This window comes from Zeus faber (assembly GCF_960531495.2).
Source record: "Zeus faber genome assembly, chromosome: 19".
NCBI lineage: Eukaryota > Metazoa > Chordata > Actinopteri > Zeiformes > Zeidae > Zeus > Zeus faber.
In genome coordinates, this window is record NC_137206.1 from 15,427,802 (window position 1) to 15,444,520 (window position 16,719).

The 16,719-nt window shown below is 45.7% G+C and overlaps 1 protein-coding gene across 1 annotated transcript in view; it reads right to left on the reverse strand.

The window, feature by feature from the left end:
- Nucleotides 1–2,723: 2,723 nt before the first annotated feature.
- Nucleotides 2,724–16,719, reverse strand: part of LOC307244977 (rab effector MyRIP-like) — a gene marked incomplete at its 5' end in the record, with an annotated part of 108,689 nt that continues 94,693 nt past the window's right edge. The window contains 13 exons of the mRNA XM_080020388.1: nt 2,724–2,862; nt 3,868–3,928; nt 4,073–4,168; nt 4,415–4,576; nt 5,456–5,644; nt 8,023–8,307; nt 8,398–8,781; nt 10,161–10,310; nt 10,500–11,032; nt 12,481–12,649; nt 15,514–15,675; nt 16,006–16,086; nt 16,484–16,581. Coding sequence (XP_079876514.1) covers nt 2,819–2,862; nt 3,868–3,928; nt 4,073–4,168; nt 4,415–4,576; nt 5,456–5,644; nt 8,023–8,307; nt 8,398–8,781; nt 10,161–10,310; nt 10,500–11,032; nt 12,481–12,649; nt 15,514–15,675; nt 16,006–16,086; nt 16,484–16,581 — 2,414 coding nt within the window. The 3' untranslated portion in view covers nt 2,724–2,818. The remainder of the gene's footprint in view (nt 2,863–3,867; nt 3,929–4,072; nt 4,169–4,414; nt 4,577–5,455; nt 5,645–8,022; nt 8,308–8,397; nt 8,782–10,160; nt 10,311–10,499; nt 11,033–12,480; nt 12,650–15,513; nt 15,676–16,005; nt 16,087–16,483; nt 16,582–16,719) is intronic.

A 16,719-nucleotide genomic window follows, 5' to 3' on the forward strand; every position in this document is an offset into this window, starting at 1 on the left:
GTAGAATTCAGTGGCATCTAGTGGTGAGGTTGCAGATTGCAACCAACTGAACATCCCTCCCCATGTCAGTGCAACATGACGGCCCTTCGTGGAAGCGTGCCCACTACCTATGTACATATAAACGGCTCATTCTAAGGTAACGCCAACACAACGATTCTTATTTTCATGGGATTATACACTTAATAAAACATACTTATGAATATTATATTCCATTTCTCCTGTTCCATAAATTCTACACATTGCACCTTTAAGTGTCATCCAAATGCCGAGATGTTGTGAAGGAACAACGGTTTCCAAAAATGAAGGAACAACTTAGTTTTTTTCTCCAGTTTGCAAACTTTATTCATTTTACCATCCATTTTTCCCCCCGATCAGAACGATGTGGCACATTGAGACTCTGACTGAGTATTTTTTTGCTTTGTCAATATTTCCCCCTAACATATTGGAAAATGGATTGCAACGTACAATTGCACATTTAAAAGAATGTTCCTTCAGTGGAGCTGTGTGCGCTTCACCTCCCTACGCTCATTGGGCAGGATTTGCAAAGGAAGGAGACGTACATTTTAACACAATATATGTTTGTTTGTCTGTGAAACAACACATCATCCAGAGAGCGCCATTCATTCCATTCCAGTGCAAATCCGACCTAAGAAGCTATAGGACAGTCGTAGCCTACGCTCTCCTGGACACAACACTGAAAGATTAGGTAACTGTGATTGGGTCATTAATATATTTTTTCTATATTATTTCCATCTTTTCACACATATACATATTTTAACAAATTTATAGATGAGAGAAAATACATTTTTTATACAATAGAAAAATACGGAACATTGATAATTGGACCCCTGTGGCTGTGCATCTCATGAGAATTTGCACATCGACTTAATAAAACCAGATACATGCTTTCTGTTTATTTCACTGGGAACAAGACCTTGCAAATCTGCGAAATCGGAAATCAGCGCCGTGGAGAGGTTAATGAATAAAAGGAATTACTTGAAGGGCAGAGCATTCAAAGAAATGATCATGACACCTTTAGTTGGAACAGCCCGTCATGAAATCCAAACCGATTATCTAGATCCAAACCGATTATCTACATTTAATAACGATATTCCAACCAGTACATCTGACCACAGTGTAAGTGCTGTTGTCTCTTTTATAAAAAAAAAAAAAAAAGCCCCGAAATGGAAACATTCTGCTATCAAGAGGTTTTTGTTTTGTTAAAGACAACAATACAAATGGTGGGAGAAGTCACTCAACGTTGGCTTTGACGACGTCTCTTTTTTTTTTATAACGATCACCACATTCATCATTAGCGACGCCTCATACGATAAGATGCAAGGAATACAGTGAAAGCACTTTGCATCGCAAAACGTAAGAAATTCAAACAGGACCGAGGAGGAGGAGACTAAAGCCCCAAAGTCGTATTGGTACTTGCTTCATTGGTACTCTTAAGTGCATAAAAACCTTCAAAAAAGTAGAAAAATAAATCACTTGTAACAAAATCATGGTTTCATGGCATTTATCATAAAGCCTGTCAGACTTCATGATGTAGGCCTATAAATCTTTACAGGATTTTCAACATAAAAAGCTCTGAGGTGAAAAATATGGAAAAAAACAAACAAACAAAAAAAACCTTGTTCAAATAAAAGGCCACAGAGTTTGGAACCTATTGAATTTAGCAAAAATAAATGACACTGATGAGAATAATCCTGTGTAATGGATGACAAGGTTTTTTTTTTTTTTTTAATAGCCTGAATGTCTGATTGAAACCTTTAGTCTCACGTCTTGAGCCTCTTCCTGGGTCTGAAGCGTAGATCAATTTAGTCCAGTAAGGCTGTCGTGTTGTTAATATCAATTACATTTTTTAAACAAATGATTTAATCTGAGAACATCGACGTTGTTCATAAATGTGGAATTTGAACAGACAGCTGCTATCAGGGCCAGTCACATCCTTGTGACCTGGAGAAAAACGTCACAAAAGGATTCAATTATTTCTGCGTGGGTCAATGTGCTTTGCTTCCCGTTATTGCCATTCATCAAGTTCATCAGCAGTAAAGGGCAAAATAAGTTTTGTCGTTTTGGCCCTGATATTGTCCATTTTCTTATACTTTTGCTCTGATAAAGGCATGACCTTCTGTTAAAAATGTAAAAAGCATTACAATTCTCAGAACAGATAATTGCTGCTCGGCATCACCATGTGACAAGTTGCACAAACATCCAACAGGCTCTCCAGGGGTTGTTTAGACAAGCCAAATGGCATGTGTCTAGGTGGAAAAAAGATGCTTTATGAAACTCAGGTCAGCCAATTTTTGGGGACACGCAATCACATACGTTTTCACATAATTTTTTTTTTTCCACGACTGCATTTGTATATTTATTTAATACACCTACAACACTCTTGCAAACAGATAAAAAAAGAACATTTTTATTGTACAACCTCTTTAAGTTAACTTTTCTTTTGTTTTTGGAGTCAAACAGCGAGTTGTTGAGTTTTAAGGCAGAGACACAGTCTGATAGATGCCACCGTTGCCTGAAGTAAATGTGCGCGGTGTGGGAAGGATGAACCGCAAACAGGAGAGACTCAGCCCTTTCCCTGTGCGAGCATGGAAAGGGGTTCCACAGGGTGCCATTCCGGTGCCTGGCAGAGTTCTGGGAGCAGGGAGGGTTTCCCAGGGCACGTTCTGCCCCCTTTGCATTGCCCTGGAGTTATGGGGTTTTGGGCACTGGATCAAGGCACTGGATTTAGAGGGACCCCTGTCCTTATGGGGGGGGGGGGTCTACAGTGGCCCTGAGGGACTTGTGCTCCCGACTGCGACTACGGCCGAAACATGCTCACTTGCTGCGCCTGATCCGACTTTTCTGAAATGAGACAATCACAATGCCGCGAGGGCGATGAAGATAGGGGAAGCAGCCTCTGATTTGTTTAACAGTAATCCTTGGCAAAGCATTTAAAACATCACATGACATTTAAGCTCGTTTGCAAATGGTAGGGGGCTGTAAATTGTCTATGATTCAGAATAACCTTTCAGAAGAACATGATTAGTCCGCGTCTACGACCGAAATCTCCCGTCTTGCCAGCCCCTGAATTGTGAGGGTTTGGATTGTGTGACAGACTTGCTAAAAGGATGCTTTTAAGTTGCAATCAATGCTTTGATTACACGGGTAGGTCGTCAAATTTGGCCCCTTCTCCTGTGTCCTCTTTGGAAAGTCTCAGGGGGAAAAAAAAGGCCCACTGAATCAGAGCCATTGTGCAGATGCTGGTGAGGAGAACTAAAAGGTAGCCTCAACAGAATAAGCTTTTCATTTACATGAAAAAGAGCAGACTCCTTGTTGGTTGATAAAACAGCCCGTTTCCTGCTGCATTCTGTGTTTCTATTCAGCTGATTCACACCTAATGCAGCCACCTAGATACTTAGCCTCTGTGTTTGACACGCTACAGTTACTCTGGATGTTATTTATCAATACACGCCCGGAACAAAGATTACATTTTGGAGACAGGATCTAAGGAAAAAGTGCCCCTTTCGCTTCTTTTCTGTCAGACGTATACCGGTGCACGTGTGTTGACTCGCCACTAAATGAAATGTACTGACATCAAACACAGGAGGACTTAATTTATGAACAACTGCTTCAGAGTCTTTATGTCCCCTTGCAATTTACTTTTCGGAGCAATGCGAAGCGGTTTGCTTTAATTTGGTTTAAGCATCAATAGTTTTAAAAGTAAATGGGGGTAAAAAAAAACAACAAAAAAAAGACTGAATAGAAAGTCCTTTTAAAGCGATTAATGTAGTAGTTTTTAAATTATTATTTTTAAGACATTTATGCCTGTATTGCTGTATTTTTGTCGGACAAATGTTAACTTTTTACCTTTAAGTGGAGGTGCTGGAAGCTTCCTCCTTTGATGGCGTGAGGAGTCCAGGGTTTCAGTCTGAAGGGAAAAAAAAAGCATTTTGGTATTTTATCGGGTGAGGTATAGTTTATGGTATTTTCAGAAGCCAAGGAGTTTTTCTTAAAAGGAAACCATAGCCACCTTTTAGCTGCCACCTTTTAGTATTTCGTATTGTTTGAATACCTTCGGCTTTGGCTTGAACTTGGCAAATCGGTTGCAGGCGGAGACATTCAATCCAGCGGTTTTCAGAGCTGATATCCTGGCCTCGATGTTGGATATCTGGACGGAGAAAGAATACTCCCTTCCATCAAAACAGTCCACTGGGATGTCTTTGTACATTACTGAAGAAGCAGTAGACCTAGCTGGGCTGGGGTCCCCGAAAGAAAACTCATGCAAAGATTTGAACAAGTAATACGGTTCTTCTCTATGGTATTTTCGACTTGTTGTGTCGGTCATTCTGTAATCGGGCTTCTCCGAGCGTCCTCCTGGTCGTGTGTCTGGAGGGGACGACCCGGACGGACCCACCTGCATTTCGGACTGCTGGACCTGTGCGGCGGCAGTGGCCACCTGGTCCTCCAGGAAGGCCAGCTCCGTGTCGGTGGTGCCGCTGCTGATGCTGCGTGCGCACTCCTCCAGGTCGCCCAGCGCGCCCTCCAGCCCGTACACTGCGCCGGCCGCCAGGTAAACCTGCGCGGTCACACCAGCGAGAACCCGTCGCGTCATCTCCACCTCTTTTGTCGCATTTCTACTTATTGTGCGAATAAAATCCGCACTAAGGTAACGGCGGCTTTGAAAATGGCACGTAATGGCCGCCCTCTGAAGAGGTGAGCGAGAGGTATCTGGTAAAAAATTACATAGATTATACTTCCTGGAACTTACTACGGTGCTTTTTTTAAGCGTAAAACATGACTTGTACGCTTGTACTCACGTAAAACTGGACTTGAACTCTTGTACATAATACCTAAGGTATGTTACGTATATGAGAAGATTTTAGACTTTGACTCCCAAATATCAGATGCAATCACCCACAAAATTGTAGAAATTAATCATAGCATATGTATGAAGTTTTTATACTATATTTATTCATTTTTCACATATTTTTAAGTCATTTTGCAGCCATATAACGAAGCCCAAAAAACAGGTATTATTCCATATCTTTCCACATCATGATAATGCAAAAATGTCTTGTACGTATATACTGTAAATTGTTTTCTGGTTTCAATTATTTGATTACATTTTTTTGTTCTACTTTGATATGCAAAGTTTTTCGGAGTTTGACTTGGACTTATATGACTTGGACAGACAGGGATTAAGGAGCCGTTGACAGAGACTGGACATGCAGTTGAATATCTGAATATGGTCAGAAACCTTGTTTCGGAAACAAATTGGAAAGAAAACATAGATGTAGATGGACACAAAATTCACCAGTGTTGAAATCTCTCCCTGTTGACCCTCAATAGTGGGAGTGGCGAATCTCGACGTTCCACCTTTCAAGGATCCAGACCCACCTGCTCAACCAACCCCCCCAACTCCCCCCATCCGCTGCAAGTGGAACCCCCTACTCACATTCTCCTCCATCTTGGTGAGCCTCTGGTCCAGCCGCCGGGTCTCGGAGCAGCTGGAGATGGGGGAGGCGCTCATGGACTCGGAGGGGGTGTAGCTCTCCCCCCCGGCCTCGCCGATCAGCTCCTCTGTGGCGTTCAGGACCTTCAGGACCTCCGTGGTGATGGTGCAGAGGGACGCCGCCGAGTACTTCTGCTCCGTACAACACACACGCACGCACGCACGCACACACACAGACACACGTTTTATTGCTTAAAACAAGGAAACTGCAGAATTCCAAATCATGCCATCTACTCTAAAGTATGTCATCACATTGTCAGTCTCAAGGCAGACCAAATCTCACACCCACGCACGCACGCACGCACGCACGCACGCACACACACACACACACACACCCAATCACCTGCTTTGCGAACACATCCACCCTAGAGTAGATGGGTGAATGTGGAGCAATCAGTCGATGAGAAAGACGAGAGAGTAAGAATTTATTCATTCTAGTGAGATTAACTATTTTTAACTGTATAAAATGTCCCTTCCTACTCTTCAGTTCAAGAAAAAAAAATACATATCATATTTAAACACTGCCTCTATCTCCATCAGCCTTCATTCCAAAAAGTGGTTTAGGCACATATCAGATTAATCCAGAGGGAGAGTTTTATCCGTCGGGAATGAATCATTTTTAATTTTGGTTCACGGCATTATGAAAAGGGCGACTTGTAACCAAAAATAATGATTGAAGCAGCTTCAAAGCACATTCAAATGAATGCTCTCATTGATATAACTGTGCGTCAAAAACAGCCACACATCATATTATCGTGAGAACAGATCATCTACTAAGCGCCGAATGACGGAACTAGCTTCTGTGGCGTCGTTGAAAATGCTGTCGATGGAGAAAAAGAGAAGTGAAGACAGAGTGAAAATGAAAGACAGAGAGATAGAGGGGTGGGGGGGGGGTGGGAGGGGTGAAGAGAGATAGATGTAATTCGATAATGAATTAATTAGCAGATGAAGCTTTAATCGGTGGCACCGAGGTTTGCATTGATCCCCGGCGGCCAGACGCAGCAGCACGCACGACTGAAAGACTGTGACTCCGTGTCCGGGAAGCACTCAGGGAGGGGAGATACAATAGGAGAGGAGAGCTGTGCCAGACCTTTTATCTACGTTTTTTCTTTTTATTCGCTATTCAGCCTTAACTTACGAAGGGGAAAAAAAAAAGCATTCTGGGGGTATTGACGGGGGGTGTTGGGGGGGGGGGGGGGGGGGGGGTCGATGGACAAATGGATGTTTGTCGAGAGTCTGAGGCTCGGATCCTCTTAAAGAGAAATGTCCTCAGCGCCGCGGATCAAACAGTCACGTATAACGACACACCTTCATCTCCAGGTTTTAAAAGCATTACACGCATGGGGATGGATTTTTTTTTTTTCAAATGATTATCGACGAGAAAGCTGTGTGTGTGTGTGTATGTGTACTGTCTCGAAGACCGTAGGAGGAACAAGGATACAGTTTATGAGTCGGTGTAGGAATTAGGAGACAGTCTTGGTGCGAGGAGACAGTCTGGGTGCCAGGGGACAGTCTAGGAGACAGGCTAGGAGCTAGGACAGTCTAGGTGCTAGGAGGCAGTGTAGGAGACAGTCAAGGAGCCATGACACTGTCTAGGTGTGAGGGGACTGCCTTGGAAAGTCTGGAGCTAGGAGACAGTCTAGTTGCAAGCGGACAGTCTAGGGAGACCGTCTAGGTGCTGTTGGGGCGTCTCTGTGCTAGGGGAAGAGTCTAGGAGACAGCCTAGGAGCTATGAGACAGTCGAGGAAACAGTGTAGGAGACAATCTAGGAAACAATCGGAGAGACAGTCTAGGACCTAGGGCCTGTGTCTTCTATGGACAAGGTCTAACATTTCCCTAATAACTTAGTACGTCTTAAAGAGAGGAAGAACATCAGTGAGTTATATATTTATTGTGATGTTGCGATTTGTTATTTTGTCCGCTTTGCCTTGTCCTCCTTGGTTTTCTAAGCTTGGTCTTTTGTCAGATTTTCGGCCAAGGATTTAGCGTTCCGAGGCATCGCGTCCTGTCTCACCTGCTGCAAGAGAGAGGAGAGCAACTGGAGCCTCTGCTGGAGCTCCAAAGCATGCTGTCCCTCCTGACAAACACACACACACACACACACACACACACACACACACACACACACACACACACACACACACACACACACACACACACACACACACGTGCATACAGACACAGACACACGTGTGTGTGCATGCGCAGACACACAGAGAAGGAGGGCGGGGACAGGTGGATGAAAACCACAGAGGGAAGAAGAGGACATGGATGGGGTTGATTGTCACGGAGTTATGAAGAGAAGGAGATTGGAGAAAACGGAATGAGGACGGCAACGGAGGAGGGTGAAATGATGATGGAGAGAGAGAGAGAGAGAGAGAGAGAGAGAGAGAAAAACCACGAAATGAAGTAGTGAGAGAAAGACAAGACACCAGTGAGGCAACGAGACAGGCGACAAACGACGGAAGCACGAGAACTGCGGACGACGGGCGGGAATCCCGATTCCTCACCTGCCCGTCCGACAGCGCCCCCTCCAGGGACGTTGGCGTGGCCGCGGGCGAGCTGGCGCTGGAGCCGCTCCGCCCCTGTACCTGCGCCTCCGTCTCCGCCTCTCGCCTCCGGTTCCTCCGACTCTGTCGCCGTCCCTCCCTGTTGTCCGCCCTCTTTCCCTCGGCGTCGTCCGCCGGGCTCTCAAAGATCTTCCCCCCTCCTCCGCCTCCTCCCCTATCCACCCTTTTCTCCCTCGCTCTTCCCTCGTCTCTCACCGACTGGCTCGCCGCCAGCCTCCCCCGTCTCTTGGGCTCGGGGCCGTTTGGTGTTTGGCCTCCGTCGTCGTCGTCGTCGTCCCTTGACCTCCCCCTCCCTCCTCCCTCTCTGTCGATCGCCCAGGCCCTCTGCCTCTGTCCGTCCCTTTCTCTCTCTGTCTGGTTGCTGAGCTTTTCCTCGGGTGAGTCGCCGCCCTCCGTGCGGTTGACCAGCTGGCCGGGCTTGGATCTCAGCTCCTGCCCCAGGGGCTCCTTGCCGGGGCTGCCGAGGCCGGCGAAATGCTGGTTCCCGGGGGCCGCGGGGCAGCGCCGGGGGGGGCTGGGGGCCGCCGAGTTAGGGGCCACCGCGTCCAAGTCCTCCGCCTCGGGGGTCATGGCGTCGGAGATGTTGGGCGCGTCTGGATTGACCGATATGGAGACGACGGCGGGCGCGACGTCGGGACCAGGCTGCTCCTGGCTCAGAGTCCTCTTCAGGAGAGCATTGAGGAGGAAGCCACTATTCTCCTTTTAAGAATACAGTAACATACAGATAAAGATTAGGAAAAGGGAAGAGATATAAGGAAGTATTTTTGTGGGGGATCACTACATGCATTCAATGATTTTCCTCTTTCTACTGCAGAGATTCTCAACCTGGGGTTTGCGACCCCGTGTGGGGTCACTTGATGTGCACATGGGACACATCAATAACTGAAATACTGATATTTGATTGATATGTTTTTACTTAAGAAATGTATTATTGAGTTTATATTGAGTTTATATTGAGTTTCTTCCCTCAAGCCATTAGAACTGTCAATGCTGACCTCACCAGGGGTCCTAACTGAGCCATGCACTAGGCTCCACTACCTACTGTACTGTATGTAGCATACTGTACCGCATACTGTATCACTGTTCAGGGTTGTTCGTGATGCCGTATTGCTGCGCCGTACTGTTGTATACTGTGCTGTATTATCCCAAACACTACCTCACACTATTCACATTCACATGCCACTTTAATTCACATGCCACTTTAAATGCACATTTCTGTATATACATAGGCATATTCCTTCAACCTATTCCATTTTATTTCAATTTATTTTTTATTGTATTTTATTCTATATATTTTTTATCTTATTCTATAAGTATTCCACTTACTGTATTACGTTTTAGGAGTCAGTTAGTCGGTCTATTAGAAAGGAATTTTCTACTTTTTATTTTATTTTATTTTTGTACTTTTTCCTAGGACTTATTGTGTGCTATCACCGGGTGCGTTGCACTACATTTCACTGCATATATGTATGGAAGTATGTATATGTATGTGACAAATAAAAATCTTGAATCTTGAATCTTGAATCTATTAAATACGTTTGGAAAATCAGCTCGTAATGCCCTGTCAGTTTTGCAAATCCATTATGAAATAATCGTATTTCGACTCAATGTGTGGCTTTTGGACCTAAATGCGAATTGTAATGCTTTAAATTAATTGTATTGGCTCCCAAATAAAAATAATTATCACAGATCTTCACAATTTCTAATAGTTGTCGTCACGAGAAGTTTGGGACCGAAAAACGTGGTCATGGGCCAAAAAAAGGGTTGAAAACCCCTGCTCATCCCCATTGATTCAGTCACACTATCATATGACCAGGGGTGACAGTATACTCATGAAACGGAAAACCCCACCATGTCTTTTAAATCAAAAAGACAAATATAGAACAAGTGGCTGTGCCAGCATGGTGGCACTAGGTGGCAGCAATTTGCTGCCACCTAGTGGTGAAATCATGTCTTCTCGCTCAAGAGGATTAAGGATGGTCACAAGACAATGATGACGAAGATCAGGAAGAACATTTGCCAACTATCTACATTGACATTGATTTTGATGAGAAGCGGTGCTAGGTGCGGTTATTTACATGCGTCAAGGGGTGGGCGGACTGGGCGTGGCTCTGTCCTCCGGGCCTGCACGGCTCTGAGGACGACTCTCTCTTGCTCTTCCTGCGTCTACGCGACCTTCGGACAGGGTCAATCGGCCTCTCCTCTGCTTCACTGCTGTCTCCCATCACCTAGGGGTCAGTAGAGTTTAGCGTTACCTCCGAGGAACGACCGTAGGTGTTTATAGGGAAAGGCTGAATGACATCATTGGATCTAGTTAAGGGATGGGAGTCCTAATGTTTTTCCATTATGAACTTTATTTTATCAACGTGTTCCACATGAAAATGACAAAATAACACGAGTATGCCAAGACGAATCACCTTGGGGTTAAAGTTCACATCCAGGGCCTCTGGAGGCAGCTGGTACGACGGGCCCTGGTGGTGCTGGTGGTGGTGGTGCGGTGGGTGGTGGGTTGGCTGGGGGTGCAGGTACGGGTCCGGCGGCCCTTTCTTCTTCAGCAGGCCGTGCGGCGGCTTGCGGGGATGCCCGCACGGCACCGACGAAGCCTCCGAGTCCGAGTTGAGGGTCTCGGTGTTGGTGAACTGGCCCGACGAGGGCGAGGTGACGGATGGGTGCTGGGTGTAGGTCCACTCTGGGTCGTGCTGCGAGTCCGTGTAGTACGTCTCGTCGGAGAGCTTGCGCTGGAACTGCCGCAGCGCCGCGCCCCAGCCGCCCCCGTCGTCGCCCTCCGACTCGGAGCCCATCTCGTCGTAGGCGGACACCACGCCCGACTCCTTCTCCAGGACGCTGAACACCAGGCTCTTCCGCTTGGTCAGCAGGCTGGGCCGGGACAGCTGGGAGCTCTGCAGGGCGATCCAGTTGCCGTCCGGACTCTGGAGCACGGAGGACGCGCCTGGAACGGCCGGACGCGACGGCACAAAGCGACGAGCTTAAATCCGGTTACATTTTGCATTTTACCTCAGACGTCTTCATTTTCTTTTGATTTCGATTCAAAAGGGTCACGATCGGATTCAACATCGATTCGGTCCGATACTGGAGTGATGGATACGATACAGCTCGATATCGATATGTTGACATTTTATACTTATTGAGAGTCATCAGTTTTCAGTGCAGAGATAAATATTTCACAGAACAAATTCAGTCTAATACAGAAATGATTTGGATGAATAAAGATTGATTTGGACGGCCGTGGTATTACGTTTAGGCAGCAACGGTTACATAACTTGCAAACAAAGCATTGATAACACAATTGTAAAATCAATTGAACAATACAATTGAAATACAAGGGAGTATTGATTATTGACGATTGATTATAAAATGTATCGCATTTAAACAAGAAACTGTAAACTATTAGATGCATACCTTCTAATGATACCATGGAAAGCAGGAGATTATGTAAATTAATAGCTCGCTCCCTTTCATTGATATTTCCCCTCCTTCATGTAACATGTCATGCAATATATGTCACTGTCAAGTATTTTAAGTATTGTTTAAGGCTTGTTTTGGCTTGTTTTTGTTTATAGATTCTAATTAGTTTTAAGGCGGGTGACCCATACTAATCGTTGTCTCTCTGAAACCTTTGCTGCTGTTTTGTGTTTCGGTATTCCCTGCAAGAGATCCTGGATCCTGACTAAATAAAGGCGAAATAAAATAAATAATACCCCTCTCCATGTATCGGGGATCTAACTCAATGCTGAGATAAATGGACTTTGTGTCAAAAAGTCAAACAATCGATCAATCAAGGTGTTCCATTAGGGTTAGGGGCGCCAACCCATAAGGGCCTAGGAACATAAAATATTCCATCCCCTACACCTCTTATTCTGCTAGAAATATACATCACAACATATCATTATGGTAATAAAACCAGGCTCCCAGAGTCTAAACATAACTCTATTCTGACATCTAAATGACCATCAGTAAGGAGCCCCACCAAAAACATGCACACATCATCGTCTGACCAGCGATGGACACTTGGTCCCAGGTCCCCGGGTGGGTCGACGAATGCTTCCCACTGCTTCCTGGCTGCCCCCCCCGGAGGAAGGACAAGCCAAAAGGTCAAATGCAGAGGCCTCATTTCACCGGCCACCATCCAAAGCATGTGCGTGTGTGTGTGTGCATGTGTTGTAGTGTGATGTGTTGCGTGACAATTAAAGATTCTTCTTCTTCTTCTGTCGTTCTGGAAACAAAACGAGCTCATCCCATTTTCCCTGACATAATGGGATGGGAAAGCCGCACGCAGTTCACCCGACGCCCACCGGGGGGAGACTCCAACCGTCGGAGACGATTACGCATTCGACGTTGATCCGACGAAAGGTGAGAATTCGGTGTGTGTTTTCTTACTGGAGTTGTCCAGACGATCCACGCTCTTCCAGCTCGGGAGCGACGAGGCTTTGGCTTCCCTCTTCAGAGAAGCAAACTCCTGAAAGCCTCCCCCCGCCACGGCCCCCGGCTCGTCCGGGCCCTTCTCTGGAGAGTCGTCGCTGGTGAGGGAGAACGCCGACCTTGACCGCTGCACACACACACACACGCGCACGCACGCACTCACACACACACACGCACACACGCACACACACACACACACACACACACACACACACACACACACACACACACACACACACACACACGCGACAGTGATTTATAGCCAAGTCTTTCCAATCAAATGCTTACATTTATGCAATGTTTTTCGAATGAATTATGTGCATTTATTTTAAATAAAATAATAACTGAAATGACTGAGATCCACTCCAACTTAAAACAGGGGTCTCAAAACACAGGCCCGGGGACCACATCCAGTCCGAAAGGCAATTAGATGCGGCCAAGTTCACATTTATGATATATTGTTAAATCTATCCCGCTTATCAATTTTAATGTTAAATGCTTATGAATGCACACAATCTTACTTTGTTTTCAGAATATAAAACGGAGTAAAATAGAATAGAATAAATATTTTCACATGATTTAATTGTTATTCGAACACCTTGAATCCTATTTCATTCCCTGGCCTCATCTAGTTGAAGTTTCCCCTGGTACCTGCGATTCTCCATGCTCACCAACAGAGGGCAGTATAAAACAATATAAACTGTCTTCAATGCAAACTGTGTGTTTGCGCTCACTTTTGCTTCTGTCCAAAGTGTGACCAAGCATCTTAGGAACTATACAAAGACAACCTTTCCAAGTAACAACGTTTTGTGATGATCCCACTTTTATTTTCATGTGGTCGCTCAACTATAGGGTCAGGGTTAAAACAAAGGTTGGGATTATGGCGGATTATGATGAGGCGCAAAGTAGGGCCAGCTGTGTTTTTGTGTTTGTGCTTGTCCATGCTGAGTGCGTGTGTGTGTGTGTGTGTGTGTGTGTGTGTGTGTGTGTGTGTGTGTGTAATACGGGCGCCTGCATGCTTTGTACAGTATAGAAAAACAGCAAGGGTGTTTGCAGAAGGGCTGATAAAGAGAGCCCGTCCCACAGCGGGTGAGACTTTAAAGGGGGATTCCAGAGGGTGTTCCGCCGCGCTTTGATCTTCCCTGAGTGAAACAGTCAGCAGGAAACAAAACAACGGGTTGTGTGTGTGTGTGTGTGTGTGTGTGTGTGTGTGTGTGGGTGTGTGTGTGTGTGGGTGTGTGTGTGTGTGTGTGTATGTTTGCGAATGTGTGTGTATGTGTGTGTGTGTGTGTGTATGTGTGTGTGTGTGTGTGTGCGTGTATGTGTGTGTGTGTGTGTGCGTGTGTGTGTGTGTGTGTGTGTGTGTGTGTGTGTGTGTGTGTGTGTGGTGGAGATACTGCACTACAATGCACTGACACATGGGACGATAATAAATCTCCACTCTGGTCCCTGCTGACTAACATTGTCAAGCAGTGCGGTGTGTTTGCGTGTGTGTGTGTGTGTGTGTGTGTGTGTGTGTGTGTGTGTGTGCGTGTACGTGCGTGCTTGCATGCGTGCCTGTGTGCATGTGTGAGTCGAGATTTATTTGAGGAGAGGGCTGATGGAAAATATTACAAGCCTACAAAAATGAGTTTTAGGTCAGTAACAACACTTCACTAAATTATGGAGAATAAAATCCAATATTAAACCTGCAGAGTTAATAATATAGTAATACTTAACATTGGATTATTTTTACATGGCTGGGTAACATATGGGACTTAATTATGTGGTGAATGATGTATGGTACAATTTTCTACTTGGCGGTTACATTAAAGTGATATGCTCCAATGGAAAACATAAAAAAAAAATACCTATGAATACTTAAATAATTGTAATCAAATACTAATTACATTTGGTATTTTGACATGACGTTTTATATTTTCCGATAAAAATAAATCCTTAAACAAAGTGGTTTTTTTGTTGCGGCGTTTTCCAATTTTGCAACTTTTACAGCTCATTGCTCGTCCACATTATAAACTGAAAGGGGGTGAGAAAATAAATATGCAAGTTCAGCCATGGAAATTAAACTATTTAAACAGGGAGAAACCTTTTAGGGTGGTTTTCCATGATGGTCGGGTAAACCTGACTTATATATAAATGACGCCTGCTGCTGGCAGCGGAGCCGCGCCCAGCTACCTGGGGCGTTGATGTGGTTACACCTTTCATCTCTGCACCGAGATCTGACGGAGGCTCTTTTCACATCCCGACCGAAAATCTCTGCTTTGTTTTGTGGAGTGGGGTGTTCACGTTACAGGACGGGGAGCAGACCGGCTGCCTGCCTCTGTTTGACACCGACAGAAGCAACTAAACTAAAGTCAGCATCGAGTTCCAGAAGTATCACATCTCAGTTCGCGTGAAAATTCACGTTCCACCAAATGACAAGTGATCGTTCCAACTCTTGTCTGAAAAGATATTGCTTCCAACAGATGAGCTGGATAGGCCATGAAAAGCCTGACACAATTAAACATGTGCAGAAAAGAAGAATGTTGGCGCCACTACTGTTGATAACTCCACAACTGTCAAATGCAGGCCAATGAGGCGAACGATTTAACCTTTAAAAAAATAAAATAAAAATAAAAATAAAAACATGAAATCTCCTCGTCAAAAACAGAAAATTTGCATTATAGTCCCACGTGAATTCACGAACATTTTTATTTGACCTCGCCAGAGGAAGCAGAGCAACTAAAAAAAATTTTTTTTTTTTAAATTGCAGTGAGTTGCAGCTGAGCAGTTAGTCTCCAAATAGTAAAGTGTTCAGCGAGGTTGTGCTGCAAAGACTCATAAAAGACAGGAGCCAACATTTAATGAGGCCCCGGGTCGAAAAAATGGCAAACCTAATCTTTATGTGGTGGAGCCCTTTCCACGCCATGGGACAACCGGGGGCCGGCCAGGTCAGGAGCAGAATCTAAGGATTTGTAACGATGTCATGTGCAGGGCCTCAACCAAACTGACCAAGAGAGAATAGGAGGAGCGGAGCTGGTCCTGGGACCCGTGGGAGGAGGCCTGGGGCTGGGAAGGAGAGGGCAGCTCGCCGGCCTGGCTCAGGGGCTGCGCCTGGGGCCACACAAAGTCGTACTCCGTCTGCATCTCTGAGCGCTTCCTCCTCTGGATGATCTAAAGAGGGAGAAGGGGACGGAGAGGGCGAGGGACGCGGCGAGTGGCGCGGGGGAGAAAAAAAAAAAGAAGGAAAACAGGAGGAAAGGGTGTGACGGACAGAAAAGCGATGGAGAAAGAAGAGGCGATTGAGAGGGATGGGGACAGGCAGGCACGCGCGTGCAACAGAAGCAGGGAAAAGAAGATGGTGGATAGAGATTGACGCGTTGTCACTTTGACAAAAAGAAATCACTTGGGAGGTTGATTTCAGCGATATTAAACGTATTTAAATATTGGGATATGACTTGGGAAGGGGAAAAACGAACTAAAAATAAAACACACCCAACCTACTTTTTGTACAATGGTTGTGGCAAGTTCCTCTATAAGCTCCTCTTTGTGGTCCCGCAGATATCGAGCCTCATTCTGCTTCTCCTGCACAGTGAACACGCACGCGCACACACACACACGAACACACACACACACGCACACGCACACGCACACACGCACACGCACACACACACACACACACACACACACACACACACACACGCATGCACACACACAGGGAAAAAAAAAGTCAAAAGGCTGTTCAAAGAGGCTTTGAATTACCATGAGGTTTTGTGCAGACGTTTCAGCCAAGAACCGGGACTGCTTCCCGCTGATACTGAGACCAAAGGGAAAGACTGGAGAGAGGAGGCAAGAAGGCGAGATAGAGGCATAGAGAGCGAGAGGGAGCGAGAGAGAGAGAGAGAGAGGAAAGCGCTACAGACAGACAGACAGACAGACAGACAGATAGAAAGACAGACAGAGAGACAGAGGGATTTCTCACCAAGCTGTCGCTGAACTCTTCTGCCTTGGTGATGGCCTCCTCTATCGCTTCCTCAGCAACACGCAAGGCGACTGTGAGCGTCTCGGCCATGCTGTGCCCTGATAAGATACACACACACACACACACACACAGGCACACACACAACAACGCCCACACACACACACACAATGACCAAAAACATCATGACCGCTCATGTCATGGGCAAACTATACAACTTTCAAAGTCGTCGGAATCCC